The sequence below is a fragment of the Sturnus vulgaris genome, chromosome 4 (assembly GCF_052056855.1).
Source record: "Sturnus vulgaris isolate bStuVul1 chromosome 4, bStuVul1.hap1, whole genome shotgun sequence".
In the NCBI taxonomy this organism is placed as follows: domain Eukaryota; kingdom Metazoa; phylum Chordata; class Aves; order Passeriformes; family Sturnidae; genus Sturnus; species Sturnus vulgaris.
This window is the reverse complement of record NC_142246.1, coordinates 12,164,223-12,180,062: the sequence shown is the minus strand read 5'-3', so window position 1 is coordinate 12,180,062 and position 15,840 is coordinate 12,164,223. Positions and strand designations below refer to the sequence as shown.

Genomic DNA, 15,840 nt, shown 5'->3' with positions numbered 1-15,840 from the left:
CAAATAGCAGCACAAAAAGGCTCAGCAAAGTAGACACAAAGAATGATCTTTGTTTCTTTAGCAGTGACACCTGGGAGAAACAAATAAGGAAGGGGATAATGGAAGGACAATTTCAGAGATGAGCACAGAATTGAGGCACCTTGTGGAGGTGTATGAAAAGAAACAGGAAGGACGGATGGATGGATGGCAAGGATGGACAGGAAGGACAGGCAAGTGCACTACCAATTATATCAGTTTGTAATGTAAGTGATACTCAAATGAGACATTTTACACCTTATATATTATGCATATTTCATTTTTTCATGTAATGCCCCTGGATTGCCATTTTATGTCTTTTACAACTCCTTCTCCTCATTAAAAACAAATTTCTCTTAAAAGTATGTTTTCAAGCAAAAAGAATAAAAATTATCTTTAATAGACAAAGCCATCATATCCACAAAATATTTATATTCATACTTCCTATTAAATTTACATCAGAAGAATTATAAAAATTGCAAAATAATAGCAAAATTCAATTATCTGAAACAGTTAACTGTGGAAGTTCAAGACTATGGTCTACCTCCAGTTGCTACAGTATTTAATGTCAAAGAAAAAACAAATCACAACAGTGCCTGCAACAGTTAAAAAAATCTCCCTTTCCACAAACTCAAAGTGAATTTCAGAACTTACCTTCTATTACATTTACAGTACAAGTTCTCCAAATCTTTCTTATTCAACAGAACAATAAAAGAACATCTTAATTCAGATCAGGCTGTCAGACATTTGTAAGTTATAATTTCTGTTAAGCATAGTGGACTTAGCAAATGTGGTGTTGAAAATGTCAACATGAAACTTTGAATTGAAAGCACCAATTCCTGACCTGAACCTGGATGTTATACAGATACCTTCTAGTTTACCTCTCCAGTCCCCATTTTTTCGAAGACATGAACATTACAGAGTCAGGACTAAGGTGAATCCAGGGCTTTCAAGGTTTCATTCCAGTGTGATACCTGGCCCAATTCCTAAATTAAAGTAGCATCTAAATGTGGCAAGCAAGCCCTTCTCCAGAAAGGAGAGTCTCATTTTGGTTTATTAGTATTTATTGCTACTGTGACAACTTAATTCCAACCAAAATCCTCAAAATAAGAGCTAAAATAAAGCAGAAGATTACCAAATTAGCTTGTTTGCATCCACTGCACTGTAACCAGGGTGGCCAGATCCCATAATTCACACCTCTCCATCTTCTGCTCAAGCACCCACAACTATCTGAGCAAGCCATGAAACATCACCCCTATACAATATATGTGCTGGACAGAAACTCAGACGTGCTTTATCACAGTTATGACAATGAAAGAGATCCTCCTTTTCAAAGTCTATCTATTGCATTGCTTTAATCTGCAAAGAGGATTAAAATACCTTTCAGTATTTTGAGAGTAATCCACCAAGCATCATTCTTGGCCAGGTAATTTCTGCCTTGAAACTAATCAATGTTAAAATTCAGTGTAATGTCAAAAAACTCCCGAACAGCATCAAGTTTTTAGCAAATATTTGGTAACTAAGTTCTGCCCCTCCTTTTTGACTGAACTCAAGGCAAAAGATATGTGAATAAGGGTAATTAATTATGGTGAGGAAGTGAGGAAAGATAATAACCAAGATATTGTTTATAACACCTTCATCCTTTTTTGTAGGAAATAAACTGAGGCTTGCTGCATCCAATTAAAATCCCTATCCAGATCAGTGAAAAGAGTCTGCAATAGAAAAAGATAGATGTGCTGGAACCACATAGCAAATGAAAGTTTAAGAAAAGTAATGCAACACAGAATGATAGCAAGATGATATATAGCTACCTATCTTTAGGATAAAAAAAAAAGGGTCTACAGTACTTCAGTTGGTTTATTTAGAGATCCAGTATGTCCACAGCTAAAACTGTAGGTGATGCAGTATCCCACCACAGAAGACATTGACAGTTTATGTGTCAACTTACACTAAACGGTGTGACAGTAATTCCTAAAAGGCTCAAACCTGGCAAAAAAACTTCATTCCTGGTTTCATATAAATACAATAAGAAAACAATTACAGTATTAGGAATAAAAGATGTCCTCGTCTCAAAGGACTCCAAACAGAAATGCAAAACAAAAGGAGAGGAGAAAGGTAATGAGACAATATAGACTGTATGATAAACTGCCTGGTCTCAGCATACTAGACATTTAATCACTGAAGAAATGTGCAGGCTCATGTCTTTGAACACAGAATTTTAATGAAGGAGAATACAGTGGTATTGCCAAGGATGTTTAAAGGGAGATCCTCCCAAAGGCAGTAAGCACCAAGAAAGGTACAGAGGTGAAGTGTGTGGCTAACAGCAGCTGTATGACAGGTCAATCAGAGAGACACCTTGACTTCTCTGTATTGAACAAAAGCCAACGAATTAGGGAGCAAATACAGAGTGAGAGCACTAAAGAAAAAGTAGGAGCTTGTATTTGATGTTACAGAGATCCAATGTTCTGCAATGCTGGACCCCAGTAAAGGAAAATTGTTTCATGAAAGCTAGAGAAGGAACAGAAGCATCATTAAAGCCAAAGGGAGATAGATGTAAAGCAGAAAAGCTGTACAGGCCTGAATGTACATGGAGGCTGAATCACATCACTATACAGAAACTACACAGAGAGAACTTGCATGACTCAGCTACACCAGGATTTCACCTGCTGAACTGACATCTTGCTGTTGTCTTGTAACTAATTCAGGGCAATAAATGCCCTCCCTAAATAGCAGAGTGCTACAAGCAGAAAGGGTTTCAAGATGATTAGAAAACTTCATAATGATGAATTATTGCTGACTTCCAGAAATGTCCAACCAAGACACTGTTGAAAAACTACTTTCTATGGACAAGGTCCGTATAAATGGTAATTATTAAGAAGAACGAGACCAGCATAAGGTGCTTCCTTCAATCTTTTGACTACTTTAGGAACACAATGCACAGGAAATTCTTGAGGTCTTAAAAAATTTAAGTTTTGAGAGAAATTTATAAAGGAGCTTGCAACCATTTGCAATTTTTAAGAGCCTAAAGAAGAAAGAAATTTCTCATGAAAAAGAAGATACTGGCAAAAGAGTAACACAGTGTTCGACAGATGTTATAGTTGAATAACATCAAGAGCCATACACCTCTGTGGATAGCAAGAACAACCCAAGACAAAAACTGCCTCAAGTATTGCCCTTTTGTCCATTATTCTTTAAGAAAAAACATAAAGAGCCTATGTAGCCATCCCTCAAACCCATGATTACAGACTGTATTTTAAATTCTTCTTTCCTGCTTTTTGGCACTGCAGTCCAGACTTGATTTTCAAAAGACACTGAGTACTCAAAAACTAGTCCAGACAAATGGGTCATTTTATTTAAATACAGCTTGAAAATTCTGGCTGCTCTATTTCACTTGAAATGTTCACAGCCCTCTCTAGAACAGGTTTCGGTTTATTTTGCTTTTTATAACATTCATTTCTAGCCATACAGAATCTATTTCATGTTAATTTGAAATTGCCTTGTTATTTGATGAATTCTAAGCATACTATTAAAACTTCATTTTTAAAAGACTTCTCCCTTCAATATTTATCTGCTGGTTTATCACTGCATCTATCTGTAGTATATCTAATCTATATCTTTTCTCTCTTCTCCATTTAAGTTTTGTGTTTTAGAATTCCATTTATAACAGTAAGTTTAAGGCACTCTATTATAAAGCTGGACAAAATAGATTAAGACAGAGCTGCATCTATATTTAGACAAGCAGATTCTATGACACAGTGAAAAATAAGAGGATACTATGGTTAGAAATTTAAAGTACCATTCAGACCAGACTTCTCTTGGTGCTCAAATTTTAACACTCCAATTTGTAAACATTCCCAAAATCACTTTCTAGTTAGAAACTGAAATACAAACCTATGTTTTTTAGTTATGAATTTCTCATGAGTTATACTAGGTTATTTAAGTTTCCCTATAGAAAACAGAACACTAGCAAATAAACTGAGACACTACATTCTCGAGTTTTATAGTCACACCAACTAAAGAATGGATTATAAGAGTTTGGCCAACATTTGCCTGAGAGGAATTAGTGCTGCAGCAGGTGTGGGAAGTTACAGGAAAATAACTAGTTCTAGGCCCAGAAAGCCAAATAGGACTGCTTCTCTACAAATGGTATCTCTAACTATTTACATGTGTTCTTTGTCAACAGACAACCAACCAACGCATACTCTGAAAGTTTAATAGGAGAGTGCTAGAAAAATTATTTTTTCATTTCGTAATAATGCTTGCTGCTTTTGGAAGTTTGGGGGTTTTGGAAGGATTTTTAATACATTCTATAAAATTTTTAGGGATGAGACCCATGAGTGCTTTGATTAACTAACACTACACCTTTCTGTTTTATAGTTGATTTGTTTTGTGGCTGTTAGGTGCAATAACAGGCATTAAACAATGGGTGAACCCAATTTTTCCAGCCTAAGAAGTCCCACTTGTTCACTACAATGGTCACACAGTGAGGTTCTCACAAAGGCTTTTCACATAACCACATCATCACTGAAAACATCTCAGACCTTATAATACAATTCCAAAAAGAAGCATGAACTGATGGAAGGGAACTCTTCATGAAATACATATCTGAATTATATTTCCTATTCCAGTACATCTTTGTGTTTGAGCCACACAGTTGCAGACCTTAGCAAAACAGTGCAAGACTACTGGATGAAGCTCTCTTCAACAATGAATCACAAGGCTAAACCCAGCGTGATTCAAGCTAAACTTAAGGTATGACTCCAATGAGGAAGAACACGGGACAATCAAAAAGAAAAGCAAGAAAAAGATACCAAAAAAACCTGATAAATTATTTTGTCATATGAACAGATGCAATCTTTGGTGGCTTTGAACAGACTTCCTGCTTCCTAATATTAAGTTACTTTTAAATTAAGTTAACATTATGGAAGAGAAAACCTAAAGATCAGTGTTAATCTAGTTCTCTTAATGTACATTTCACATATTGTCAGTGACTTACATCAATACAGACATCTCAAACATACAAATAAAGCTGCATGCACAGGATCAACAGCAGCAGTGCAAAGTTGTTTTCCTGTACACTGGCATGTTTTGCTGCCCTGGCAGGCTCCTCAGTTATCTCTCCACACGCCAAACTAACACAGTTCCCTGGGTAGCAGCACGATGTCTCTCTCGGTGCTCCACACAGCCACACAATTTTAAATAATGTCTCTGTGTGTCTGCTGAGTCATTTCTACCTCTCTACCATGATTCTGAGTATCCTATCACAAAATACTCCACCAGCCTGGATCTGCTATGATATCCCAAATAAATTAAATATGTGTATTACTACAGTCCATTTCCAGGTTTACTGTTTACTTCCCTGACATCTACCTTTTAATTCCCTGAAACAGGTGTATTCTCTGCTAGTCAAAATCCTACAGTTACATTATTTATAAACTTAATCTACTTTCTTTAGAAAATATTCATGATTTCCAGCTCAAAAAGAGAAACTGTACATCTAGCTCCTCAAACACATTCAGTCACAAGTGAATCAAAATTGTTCTTTTCTGTTAAATCCGGATATTTGTGCATAAAGCATGTAGACAAATGGTCTTCACTGATATATGCTGCAATAGACTCTGGCATGAGTTTTCACATGACTGATGAGTATTTATAGAAACAATGGATGTACAAAGATATTGAGAATCTTACATGAGTCTGCTTCCCACTGAACTCAGAATTACAAACAGGTACTACGTATTTTTCCAGCAATTCATCTCTGTGCTGTACAAAGAGGACACAGATAACAAATCTCACCTTAGCACCTGCTGGGATTTAGCTAACGAAGTCAATCAGTTACAAAATATTTTCTTGGAATTAAAAAAAAGATAACATTTTTAATGCAACTCTCCTGCTAGGTAACACAGAAAAAAAGACTTTTGAAGAGTCTGTTGTCTTTGAGATAATGTAGTCAAATGGCTGACAAGGAAATAAGTTGAGTTATTTACCTTTCTGTCTTATTAATGAGACTTGATATCTGGGCTGCTGCAGCATTTATAAGAGCAGAGACATGAGAATCCCTTGACTGTATCTTACTTATAAGATATTCTCTGTAAGAAAATCTTTTATTCAAATGATATTTCTTGCAAGCTTGCAGAAAATCCATTAGCTCTTCAATGTCACCCTACAGGAAAGAATGTGAACAAATGTGAATATTTAATTAGATGTAATGCTAATTTCAGCTAACACCTGTGAGTATCAGACTAGATTTGTTCATTAACAGGGCAAAGTTAAACAATTCCTACAAGTGTAAAACAATAAGTTTATATCAACTCTAATGATCACATTAAATGATTACGGTTATTTCAACAAAACAAAATAATGTGCTGAGCTTTTTGCCTGATTACCTCAGTACTGTGTTTCCTTGAAACTTTCCTTTACTTGTACTTGAACAGTTAGTGCACATCCTGAGTGCCCTGAGTTAACAGGTCCTTTGATCAGATACCCACAATCACATACACATGCAACCCTACCAGTGTTAGCAAAACTGTTCTTTACAACATCCTGTATGATTTCATAAAGGGTCATATTTTCAAAGATGTCTATAAGTTGGCTTCAAAGCACCCTCTTCCATTTATGTTGAATACAGCATAGGAAAAGCCAAGCCCACTGCACACAAGCTGACTTAGAAGTTCCACCTTCCAACAGTGGGGAATAGGAAGGGTTTAGATACCTACAGATGGGTCTGGGCAGACACAGTTAGGCACACAGTGCTCTATAGCAGATATTCTGCTAGCATAAATAGCCAAGACAAGGTCTGCTAGTTACATGACCCATGTCTGAGCAGCCAAAACACAGTCAAAATCTTTTCCACTTTTTCTGTCTCTTTGACCCAGCTGTTTAACTATCTTCTGCACAAAGTGCTTGCTGCATCTCCGCTGACAGTGGCCAATTGTAGCTTCTCTATATTAGGTTGTACATCAGGCTTTAGGAGAGGGCCTTACGTGCTCTGACACCTACTTTCCAGATGTTGCTTTTTAACCTCCCCCCTCAACCTGCTCTGTTGCAACAGGTTTAAAATGTAACTGAAAGCAAAACTTAAGTCCTGAACACACTCTTCATCAGCACCCCTCAATCATATAACTTGAAGATGCTCAATCCGTCTAAATACATAATCATAATACTTCAGATACACCACAATTTCAATAATCTACACATTTGGATTGGGGAGCTCAGTATATCTTCTGAAGCATATAAGATCACTTGATGCCGAGGGGGTTTTGAACATGTTGTGTTCAATATACAGTTGTGTAGGTGTCTAGATGTGCATAATGAAGGCATTACAATTTTTTAAAATACTTTCTACGAAAGCTAGTTATGAAAGGGATAACATTAATCTTGAAACATTTCTCAAAAGTTACTGCAGGTTTGTATTCTGCCTTTAGCTTAGGAATGGAGATATCATCCTATTACCTGTATTTTAGAGTAACCTTCCACTAATGTTTTAGCTGCTTCCAACTTCAGTTCTCCCTTTGAAGTGGCATTCGTTATCTGTGTAAAAAAGATAGTATGGAGCTCCTTTCTTTGGGTAATAGCCAGCTCTCTATAAGCCTTTGCAAAATATTCCTCCTGCTTTACAAAAAGGAACCTCTTCAGGCAGTCCTGCTCCAGTCTGTGAAGTTTGTCAAGAAGACTTCTGTATTCTACAGCAGGCTGCAAAGAAGAAAGAAATGAATGCATCAGAAGTCATTTTCAGAACTCAACACATTTGAAAGTATCAGTGCTACTAGCTCATATAAATTCTAAAAATACTTTAGTTACTGTCATTTCAGGTTTAAGTGAAGGCCAATATTGAATCAGCGTACACTTTCCATAGTTTTCACCCGTTTGGATGGCAGGGTTGTACAGTTGCCAATCTCTAATCCAGATACCACTTCCAAGGCATAATGAAGTTCTTTTAGAATTCACAAGTCTTATATAAGCAAAATTATATAAAATGGCATGAAATTCAACAAGAAGACTATATATGAAATAAATTTTTTAGGTTTCACCAATCCTGAAATCCTATTAAAATTAAACAGACTCAGACTCACATAATGCATACCAATGAAATAGTAATAAGCATAATTTAAAAAAACAACATAAATTAGAAAAAACCTCTATTCTACTAAAAATCTCTAGAAGATTTTATTATTGGTGACCTACTTTAACTATCAGTTTCTACAAATTAATTCAAGAGCATCATTTTAGATTTACATTTCCAACCATGGAGTAGAATTAAATGACAATTACTTTAAAAGCTTCTTTGCCAGAAATACTTCTCCTTAGTTGTCTAGTAAGACTTACATATTCATGGTTTTAATCTCAGATGGCATAAAGTCATTATAGAATCAAAACATACATGTCCCACAGAGCAAAGAATGCTTCTTATGCCAGCAGAACTACCTAACAGTCACTGTCAGTCTCGCTAAATTTCATACCAATTATCTTGAGGAGAACTGCCCTCCGCGCTTCACTCCTCATTCCCAAGGGACACACTGCAGGCAGCAAATAATTAATCAAAAAGGCAAGGAATATAAATTCTGTGTTTTGGCGGAGAAGGGGAAGAGGTTATTGCTCTAGTTGTTTTCCACTGCCATCCCTTGGGTGTCAGTACACCTGCTGCCCAGGAGCATGGCTCTGAGCCAACCCTCCCGCTCAAGAATATCCTTCTGGACCACGTGCTGTGGCAAGTATAAAACCAGGTCCTTCTACAAACAGGAAAGTGAACAGCAACGTGATAGGATATGGTAAATGGATCAGGACAGGCCTTAAGTTTTTGCTTGACTCCTACTATTTAGGATTTTCAGTACAAATCAGACTGAACCAACACCAATACATTTCTTACAAAGCAAAGCAACTTTGCTGAGAGTATATTTAGTGTGGGTTCACACACTGAGTTTCAGTCAGGCCCCTCTCTCTGCAAAGGCAGGACTTATCTCAGTGAGGTCAAAGCTCTTTCTATATCCAACAGAAGGAAAAAGTCTCCTGCAGAGTAGAGTTCACCTCATCCTTAAGTTGTCCACAAATACCTGTTCCTTCTCACCTCTTACATTTATAGCACCTCTAGTTCAGGATAGGCATATCCAACAGGTATGGAAAGCTACAAAGAGTCACAATTTAAAATTCACCTGGAAACATCAAAGAAATTCTGCTAGCACACTAGCCTTGTGCCATGAATTTTCTCTATGCAACAGCCTGATAAAACAAAGTTCTTCCTGAAAGCCTCAACATACTAGAGTACCTTTAATGGGTCACACTCAGTTAAAGAAATTTCTTGTGTCAAAATTTTAACCATGAATTGTCATAAAATACCTTAACAATTATGGATATGTGATATGCAAATACCACTTGTGGTCCAGAAACAAAGCCCTACTGGTAAGTAACAAACTGCACTATTTTTTCCGACCAAGTCACCCTCTTAACAGACAAACATGAAATATCAACTTGGGTATTCTGGCATTTTAAACCGATAGAGATGAAATATTCAAAACTTACCAGAATCCCTCCAAGCCACAATAAGTTTTTAAAAATAATAATAAAGAAAAAGAGTGGGAGGAAATAAGTTTCATTTTAAACATTCAATATACTTGAAAAAAGACCTGGGAGACTGGAGCATTGTAAGAAATCATACTCTTCAGTTATTTATTTATTATAAAGAGGCTATTTCTAATAGAAGTCCATTCCTTGCTCTGTCTAAAATACGGATTTTTCTGCTTGCCTTCACTCATTTCAGAGGGAAATCAGCCTTTGGTCGTGTTTATATTCTAATTTTCTTCAAAAATAGAACATAAATATTGGAAGCTTTTTACCTAGACCATAAGGTTTATGATGCAGGGAGTTTGTTGTGCTCTGAATGTGAAAAATACTTCACAAATTGTCTGAAATCTCAGAAAGTGCTGCAGTACAATACAGTAAATAAAAATACACCACTTTACAATAGTGTAAGTGTTTATAAAAAAACCCCAAAACAAACAGGGTAATGACAACCCTTTGTTTTCAGATGTCACACATTTTCTTGAGAAAAATTAATTTTCTGGTGAAGTTAAATACAATTTCTTAGTAACAAATACCCTAACTATGACATCTGAATTTTTGAACATACTTAATTGCAGATCTTTAGCTTTACTCTTCTAGGAGGATAACTAAGCTGTTCTAGTCTAAAAGAGAAACCATCTCCATAAAGCTGCATATGTTGCAGAATATTTTGATTTAAAACCAGATTTACCTTTTCATTAGTTTTCTTCATTAATTCCTCAGCCTCTTCATTTGCAGCTCTTACTTTTTGGCATTGAGCCTCCATTGTCTTCCTCGTTTCCAGATTACATTCAGCTGTTAAAGCCACCATCTTCCTTTCATACTCCTCTTGAATCTCTTTCTCCATTGCAAGAAACTGCTTTTTGAAAACTGAACTTATCTTCTTCTCCACATGAGGAAAGAGGCTGTGATTTAAGACCATGTTCTTCAACATCAAAGCAATCACCTCTTTACAGATCTGTGTTCGACTGGCCTCCAGATCAGCATCTGCCCGTGTCAGGCTGGCAACCTCCAAACTGTACAAAGGTAATCAGGATGTTAAAAATCACAGATTATGGGAAATTTCTATCAGAAAACAAGACCCTTGTATCTAGAGCATTCAATCTCTAGACTGCATCTAGATTCACTCAATACTGGGTAATGAAATGGCAGTCAGAGATGTGCAGAATATCACAGTATATGATAATAAGAATTCATTAAACAGCAGGGTGAGTCAACGTCTACTATAGCAACTTTAATAAAGTATGTCCATACTTCCATTTCCATTTCAGACAGAAGAAGAAAAATCATTTCTTTACTAATACTCAAAACATTGCCTCAGATAAAAGCCAATAGAAATGTTTGACCCCCTCCCAAAAACCCCCACTATCTCTGCTGGGAAGCAGATCAAATGGGCACCTGAATAGACTATAAATTTTACTGACTTTGTAGAACAGTTCTAAACTCACTGACCCATCTAGACTGATACATCAGTGTTTCATATTCTTGGCTGGGTTACTCCCTTCTCTGCAGGGAAGAGGGGACAGTTTCAATTATGTGCTGATACAAATAAAATAGCTGGCATCTCTCTCTCATGAACATTAATAGAGTTCTACAAAAGATTAAAACCAGATGGAAATACAAGAGCTTTTAGAAAATGCAATATGTTATGTTGCATATAAATACCTTCTCATTTATCTTTAGAGTTAAATTGGAATTATAATTATTCTAATTTCATATACAATGTAACTACTCTAAATTCTACACCTGAACTCAATCCCACACTGGAAAATTCAGTGGGATTTGCTCCTGCATGTCAAATTACATGAATACACAATACTGTATTCTTCTGTGTGTGGACCATATATACATAAATTTCCTTGTGACCTACAAAACATACTTTTAGGAGCTTAAACCCATTCATTATTTTGCTTAGGCTCAATTATTGGTCTAATCTTTCCATAGAAAAATCTCAGAGTAAATTTCAAATCCTTAGCAAAGATCTTGGTAAGACTTGCAATGATACTACATTCAGAATCGTATAGATGAAGGCATAGCAAATCTAAAAACACTTTGCTTTTTTTGTCAAACTTTGCTTTCCTTATGTAAGCAAGTAAAATTTAATTAAAAGTAAACCAGTGACATATCATCATTGCTTCCCTGATAGCACAAGAGATGTACTCTGCCCATCTTGAAATTGATGGGATGGAATTGTTTTCTTACAATAACTCAAATACTTGAAGTGTCTGGGAGACTAGCTTTGAAATGCAATCATCTAGCCCAGACTGATTTTCTGTTGCATTTCCCAAAACCACAGAAACACACTGGTGATGGCTGTCCTCATCTTGGCAATCCGCTGCAGGGCTGGCTGTTGGTTGTAGCTACTAAACTTCCTCCATTTTACATCTTCTTCCTTGTATAAAGGAACATAAATTCCTGCAATTGAAGTACCATGAGCCTGAAACATTTCTCACAGTAATGTGAAGATCCTGTAAGAGCTTATATTTGCTATAATGCTCCCAATGCAACACAAGCATCCAGCTTCTCTACCCTGTCTACAGATGGACACTGCAGCTGCAGGTACACAGTTCTCTTGGGTAACATTCACCTATATTCATGGTAAAGTACCTCAGGGCACTGATCCCTGGGGAGAGTCCTTCTTGCTCCAGGACAAAGGGCAGGTGATAGCAAGATCAAGGTAACAGGATGCTAAAGCAATACAGCAGATATAGATGCATGTTTTCTCTTAAGTCATTTTGTTTATAGTCCCAGGACTTTTGCTGACACAGCCACCTATTATCAAGCTTCTTTGTGACAACTTGAAAAAAAGAAGTGTTTCAGAGTTGTGTAAATGCACTTAAACAAAAACAAGGATTCAGAGAATGGGAGCTTTATGGTATAATATTTCTCTAATGACTGTGAGGCAGTGGTAGGAGGCTTTCCTTTACAGACTCACTAATTCATTATTAGCCCACTAAATCCAAGCCACCATATTTATTTTTCTGTTTTACTTCCTGCTTTAAGTTTAGCAGCTCTAATTTAATTGAAGCACATCTGTCTTCTGTGAGAAAAATCGTTTTCAAGCATTCCCTAACGAAGAACTAAACATTTAAATCAATTGTTCCATTAGATAATTTCTCCAAAAAATAGTAACCTCATCCTCCTAACCTCCTATTAGTTACAACTTTCAACTCTCTCTGTTTGCTGCAACAACAAGTTCCTGAGTCATTATTTTTCTGTTCTTCGAGCATACAATGATAGATGGCCACCCCAGCACCTACTAACCCTTTCTTACTGAGATGTGAACGACTGAATTTCTCATCTCTCTTCCTGGAAAGTAACACTTCACAGCTCTACCACACTGTGTTACACAGTTTATAACACATAATTTATTCCTTATCAGAAATACAGGTGTTTTTAAAGCATGCCTCAAAGAAGATTAAAGCTATTCCTCACTCACCTCTCTGTTACTTTTCCACTCTTTTTCATCAATGATCCCAAGAATGAAAACCAAAATGAAACACCATCAGAACATTTCCTATTATCTTTTCCTCAGTCTTCCCACAGCACTTCTTCCTACTTGCTGCAAGTTATTATAGACTCAACCTGATTCCATTTCGAGCAAGATTCCCAAGCTCTTTTTCACCCTCAAGGACAACTACAGTACCCCAGTAATTCCACATGATGCAAAAAGCAAGAGAAGCAATGATAATAACCACCCGATGCTGGTGTGTCAGCAAGTGAATAATGAAGCTCCTAAGATCTCAGGTGTATTTAACCTGCAACTCACACTCTTCATTTTCTTGACAGCACACTGGTGAAGAAGGCAATGGAAGAGAAGTTTATGAACTGTTCCACCAAACCAAGGGTAACAGCAGAGATAAAAGTAATCACAAGCCACAGCTCTCCCAGGTCACATCTTCGAAGATAGCAGCCACACCATCACCTTATGGCAACGACAGCTGAAGAAAGGTTGTGTCTGTAAAAACTTGAAAGTTCCCTTCCATGTGATGTGCTCTGCTTCTGGTCCATGATCTTTACACAGCAGCCAGCAGAAATGAGACAAGCTCATCACACACAACAGAAACCCTGCTTCAAGCCCTTTACTCAAAACAGAGAGGCTGAGGGCTCCCCTACCATGTTGTAACATACTAAGTCAGTAAAACATGGGAATCCTGTACATATAATAAACCAAATGCTTTCATTTGGTTTCATTCAAGTCCCTCCAAAGAACAATGTTTACAATCAACCAGATTTAAATGTTTCACATTACATAGGGAAAAAAATTCTAGCCTGACACTCTGTGTCTCCTCAAGCCAAGATACGTTTCATAATTTGCTTTAAATGCTCTGCACTCTGCTTGTTACAGCATTTGATGTTTAAAAGATCTTGCCTCAATTTCTGAGCATATGCAGCATCATAGAAACATGAAAGCTAATGAAGTACAGATAGCTGATGGCTATTGATGAAAAAGATGAAAGCCTTTGTTGGACAAAGCATGCAGAGACAGGATGAGGACAGTACAGAAGGCAAGTGGCACAGAAGGGTGGGGGGAAGGAAAGGTGAGTAGACACACAGAAAATGAAACTTCAAACAGCAAATGCAAAGCTTTTTCACTCACTTGAAGAGAAAGAGGTTTTAAAAATCTGTCAGAGAGATCTGGAAGGAGAGAATCCCAGATGCCAAACACTGATAAGCAGATAGAGTGCCTGAGTAACTGATGTCCTCCACAGACCTAATGAAAGAATATAGGAAAGCAGATGGGGTCAGAAAAGCAACTATAGTTAATTTAAAAAAAAACAAAACAAAATACAACACACTACAAAAAAAGGAAACCTCTCATTAGCTACCAAGTAATTGTGTCTTTAAGTCTTATTATTCAAATTACAGGCCCAGAGAGAGAATTTTTGAACATGAGAATTAATAGCTGCTGAATTTAATAGTCCTAAAAATAACTAATGGCTTTCAGACACATTTTAAAAATTAATTCTGAATTTATAAAGATAAGAAACTACCATGACACAACTTTCTGAAGTCTAAAAGGAAGAAGAGCATTAAACAAACTCCCCTTTGGTGACATTTTCTCATCAAAACAGAAAAGCCTGCCATTCTCAGAAGGCGCATCTCTCCTCTGCCAATGGAAGCCAATTAGTAGCACACATATTAGAAAAGTATCCAGAGGTGACTGGAGCTCACTGTTTCTATAAAAGTATTGCTTCAAATACGCAAGGCTCTTGAAAAGAATGTAATTAATTAATTTAGAGCCATTTGTGGACACTTTGTCTCCAGCAGTGACTCGGAGCCCCAAGGCACAGTAGCTGCACCAACTCCTGATGGAGAGAGGAATGGTAAGAGGGAAGGACAGACAGACAAGCACAACAGCCCGGTGGCACCCACTGTTACAGCCAGAGCAGCACATCCTGTACCCACGGGACAGCTGCAGTGAGGAAGGAAACGGGAGGACAACATCCAGGCATTCTGGTTCATGTTGCCTTGTCACACTTCGGAGGAGTAAAGATTGGGGAAAGAGTCAGAAAAGCAGAATCACAAAGAAAGCAATTCCTGCAGTGCTTTAGTCACAGTAAGCAAAGCCAATTCGAGCATAATGGGCATTAGAGGTCTTCAAAAGCAGCTGATGTGGTTTGTTTCACAAATTATCCAGTTATTCAGGGGGTAGTAATACAGTATCAGTAAGCTGGGCTGTATTTTGATTTTTCTGGTTTTTTGTCTGTTTAGTTTGTTGTGTTTTGTTGGTGGTTTTCTAAAGTACCATGTCAATGTGACCCCTCTGTGCAGCCCCATACCTTCCTCCCTTCAACATCTCCCTTTTTTTCCCTTTCTTTACATTCCATGCTCTTCTGCTGGGTCCAGTCTCAATAGAGAACTGTAAACACTTCAGGGCAGGGATTTACACAGGCACAGCACGACAAGGCACAAGCGTTTGCAGGAGACTCAAACTGCACTAAAGTAGAAGCAGAGGCAATGGCATGAGATCTGAACACCCAGCAACAGCTACTGACTGCCCAAGCCCAAATTCTTCAGCTCTCCCTGGTCCCTGCCTGCTGTGTTAGCACAGGTCTGAAGATGCTCTGTGATACACCAGTAGCTGTACTGGGCTGCAGTCAGCTCTGAACTGGGGGAGTTCATTCATCAGTCCTGTGGCACTTACGTAGCCAAGCGTGAACTTGGCAGAGCTCATGCAGCAGCCTACAGAGAATACAAGACATCAGATCAGTAAATGAAATTGCTAAGAAAGTTACCTGAGGGCTATCTAAGGATGCGTTCACATGG

At 37.4% G+C, this 15,840-nt stretch overlaps 1 protein-coding gene across 7 annotated transcripts in view; it reads right to left on the bottom strand.

Annotated features, from left to right (window-relative positions):
- EVC2 (EvC ciliary complex subunit 2) overlaps positions 1 to 15,840 on the bottom strand; it is a 66,693-nt gene that overhangs the window by 23,794 nt on the left and 27,059 nt on the right. For all 7 annotated transcript variants that reach the window (XR_015803016.1, XM_014895340.2, XM_014895343.2 and 4 more), the window contains 3 exons: positions 10,262 to 10,586; positions 7,468 to 7,707; positions 6,003 to 6,178 (listed from right to left, as the gene is read on the bottom strand). Coding sequence is in view for 6 of the 7 variants with exons in the window: in XM_014895340.2 (XP_014750826.2) it covers positions 6,003 to 6,178; positions 7,468 to 7,707; positions 10,262 to 10,586 (741 nt within the window). In the remaining variant the exon portion in view is untranslated. The remainder of the gene's footprint in view (positions 1 to 6,002; positions 6,179 to 7,467; positions 7,708 to 10,261; positions 10,587 to 15,840) is intronic.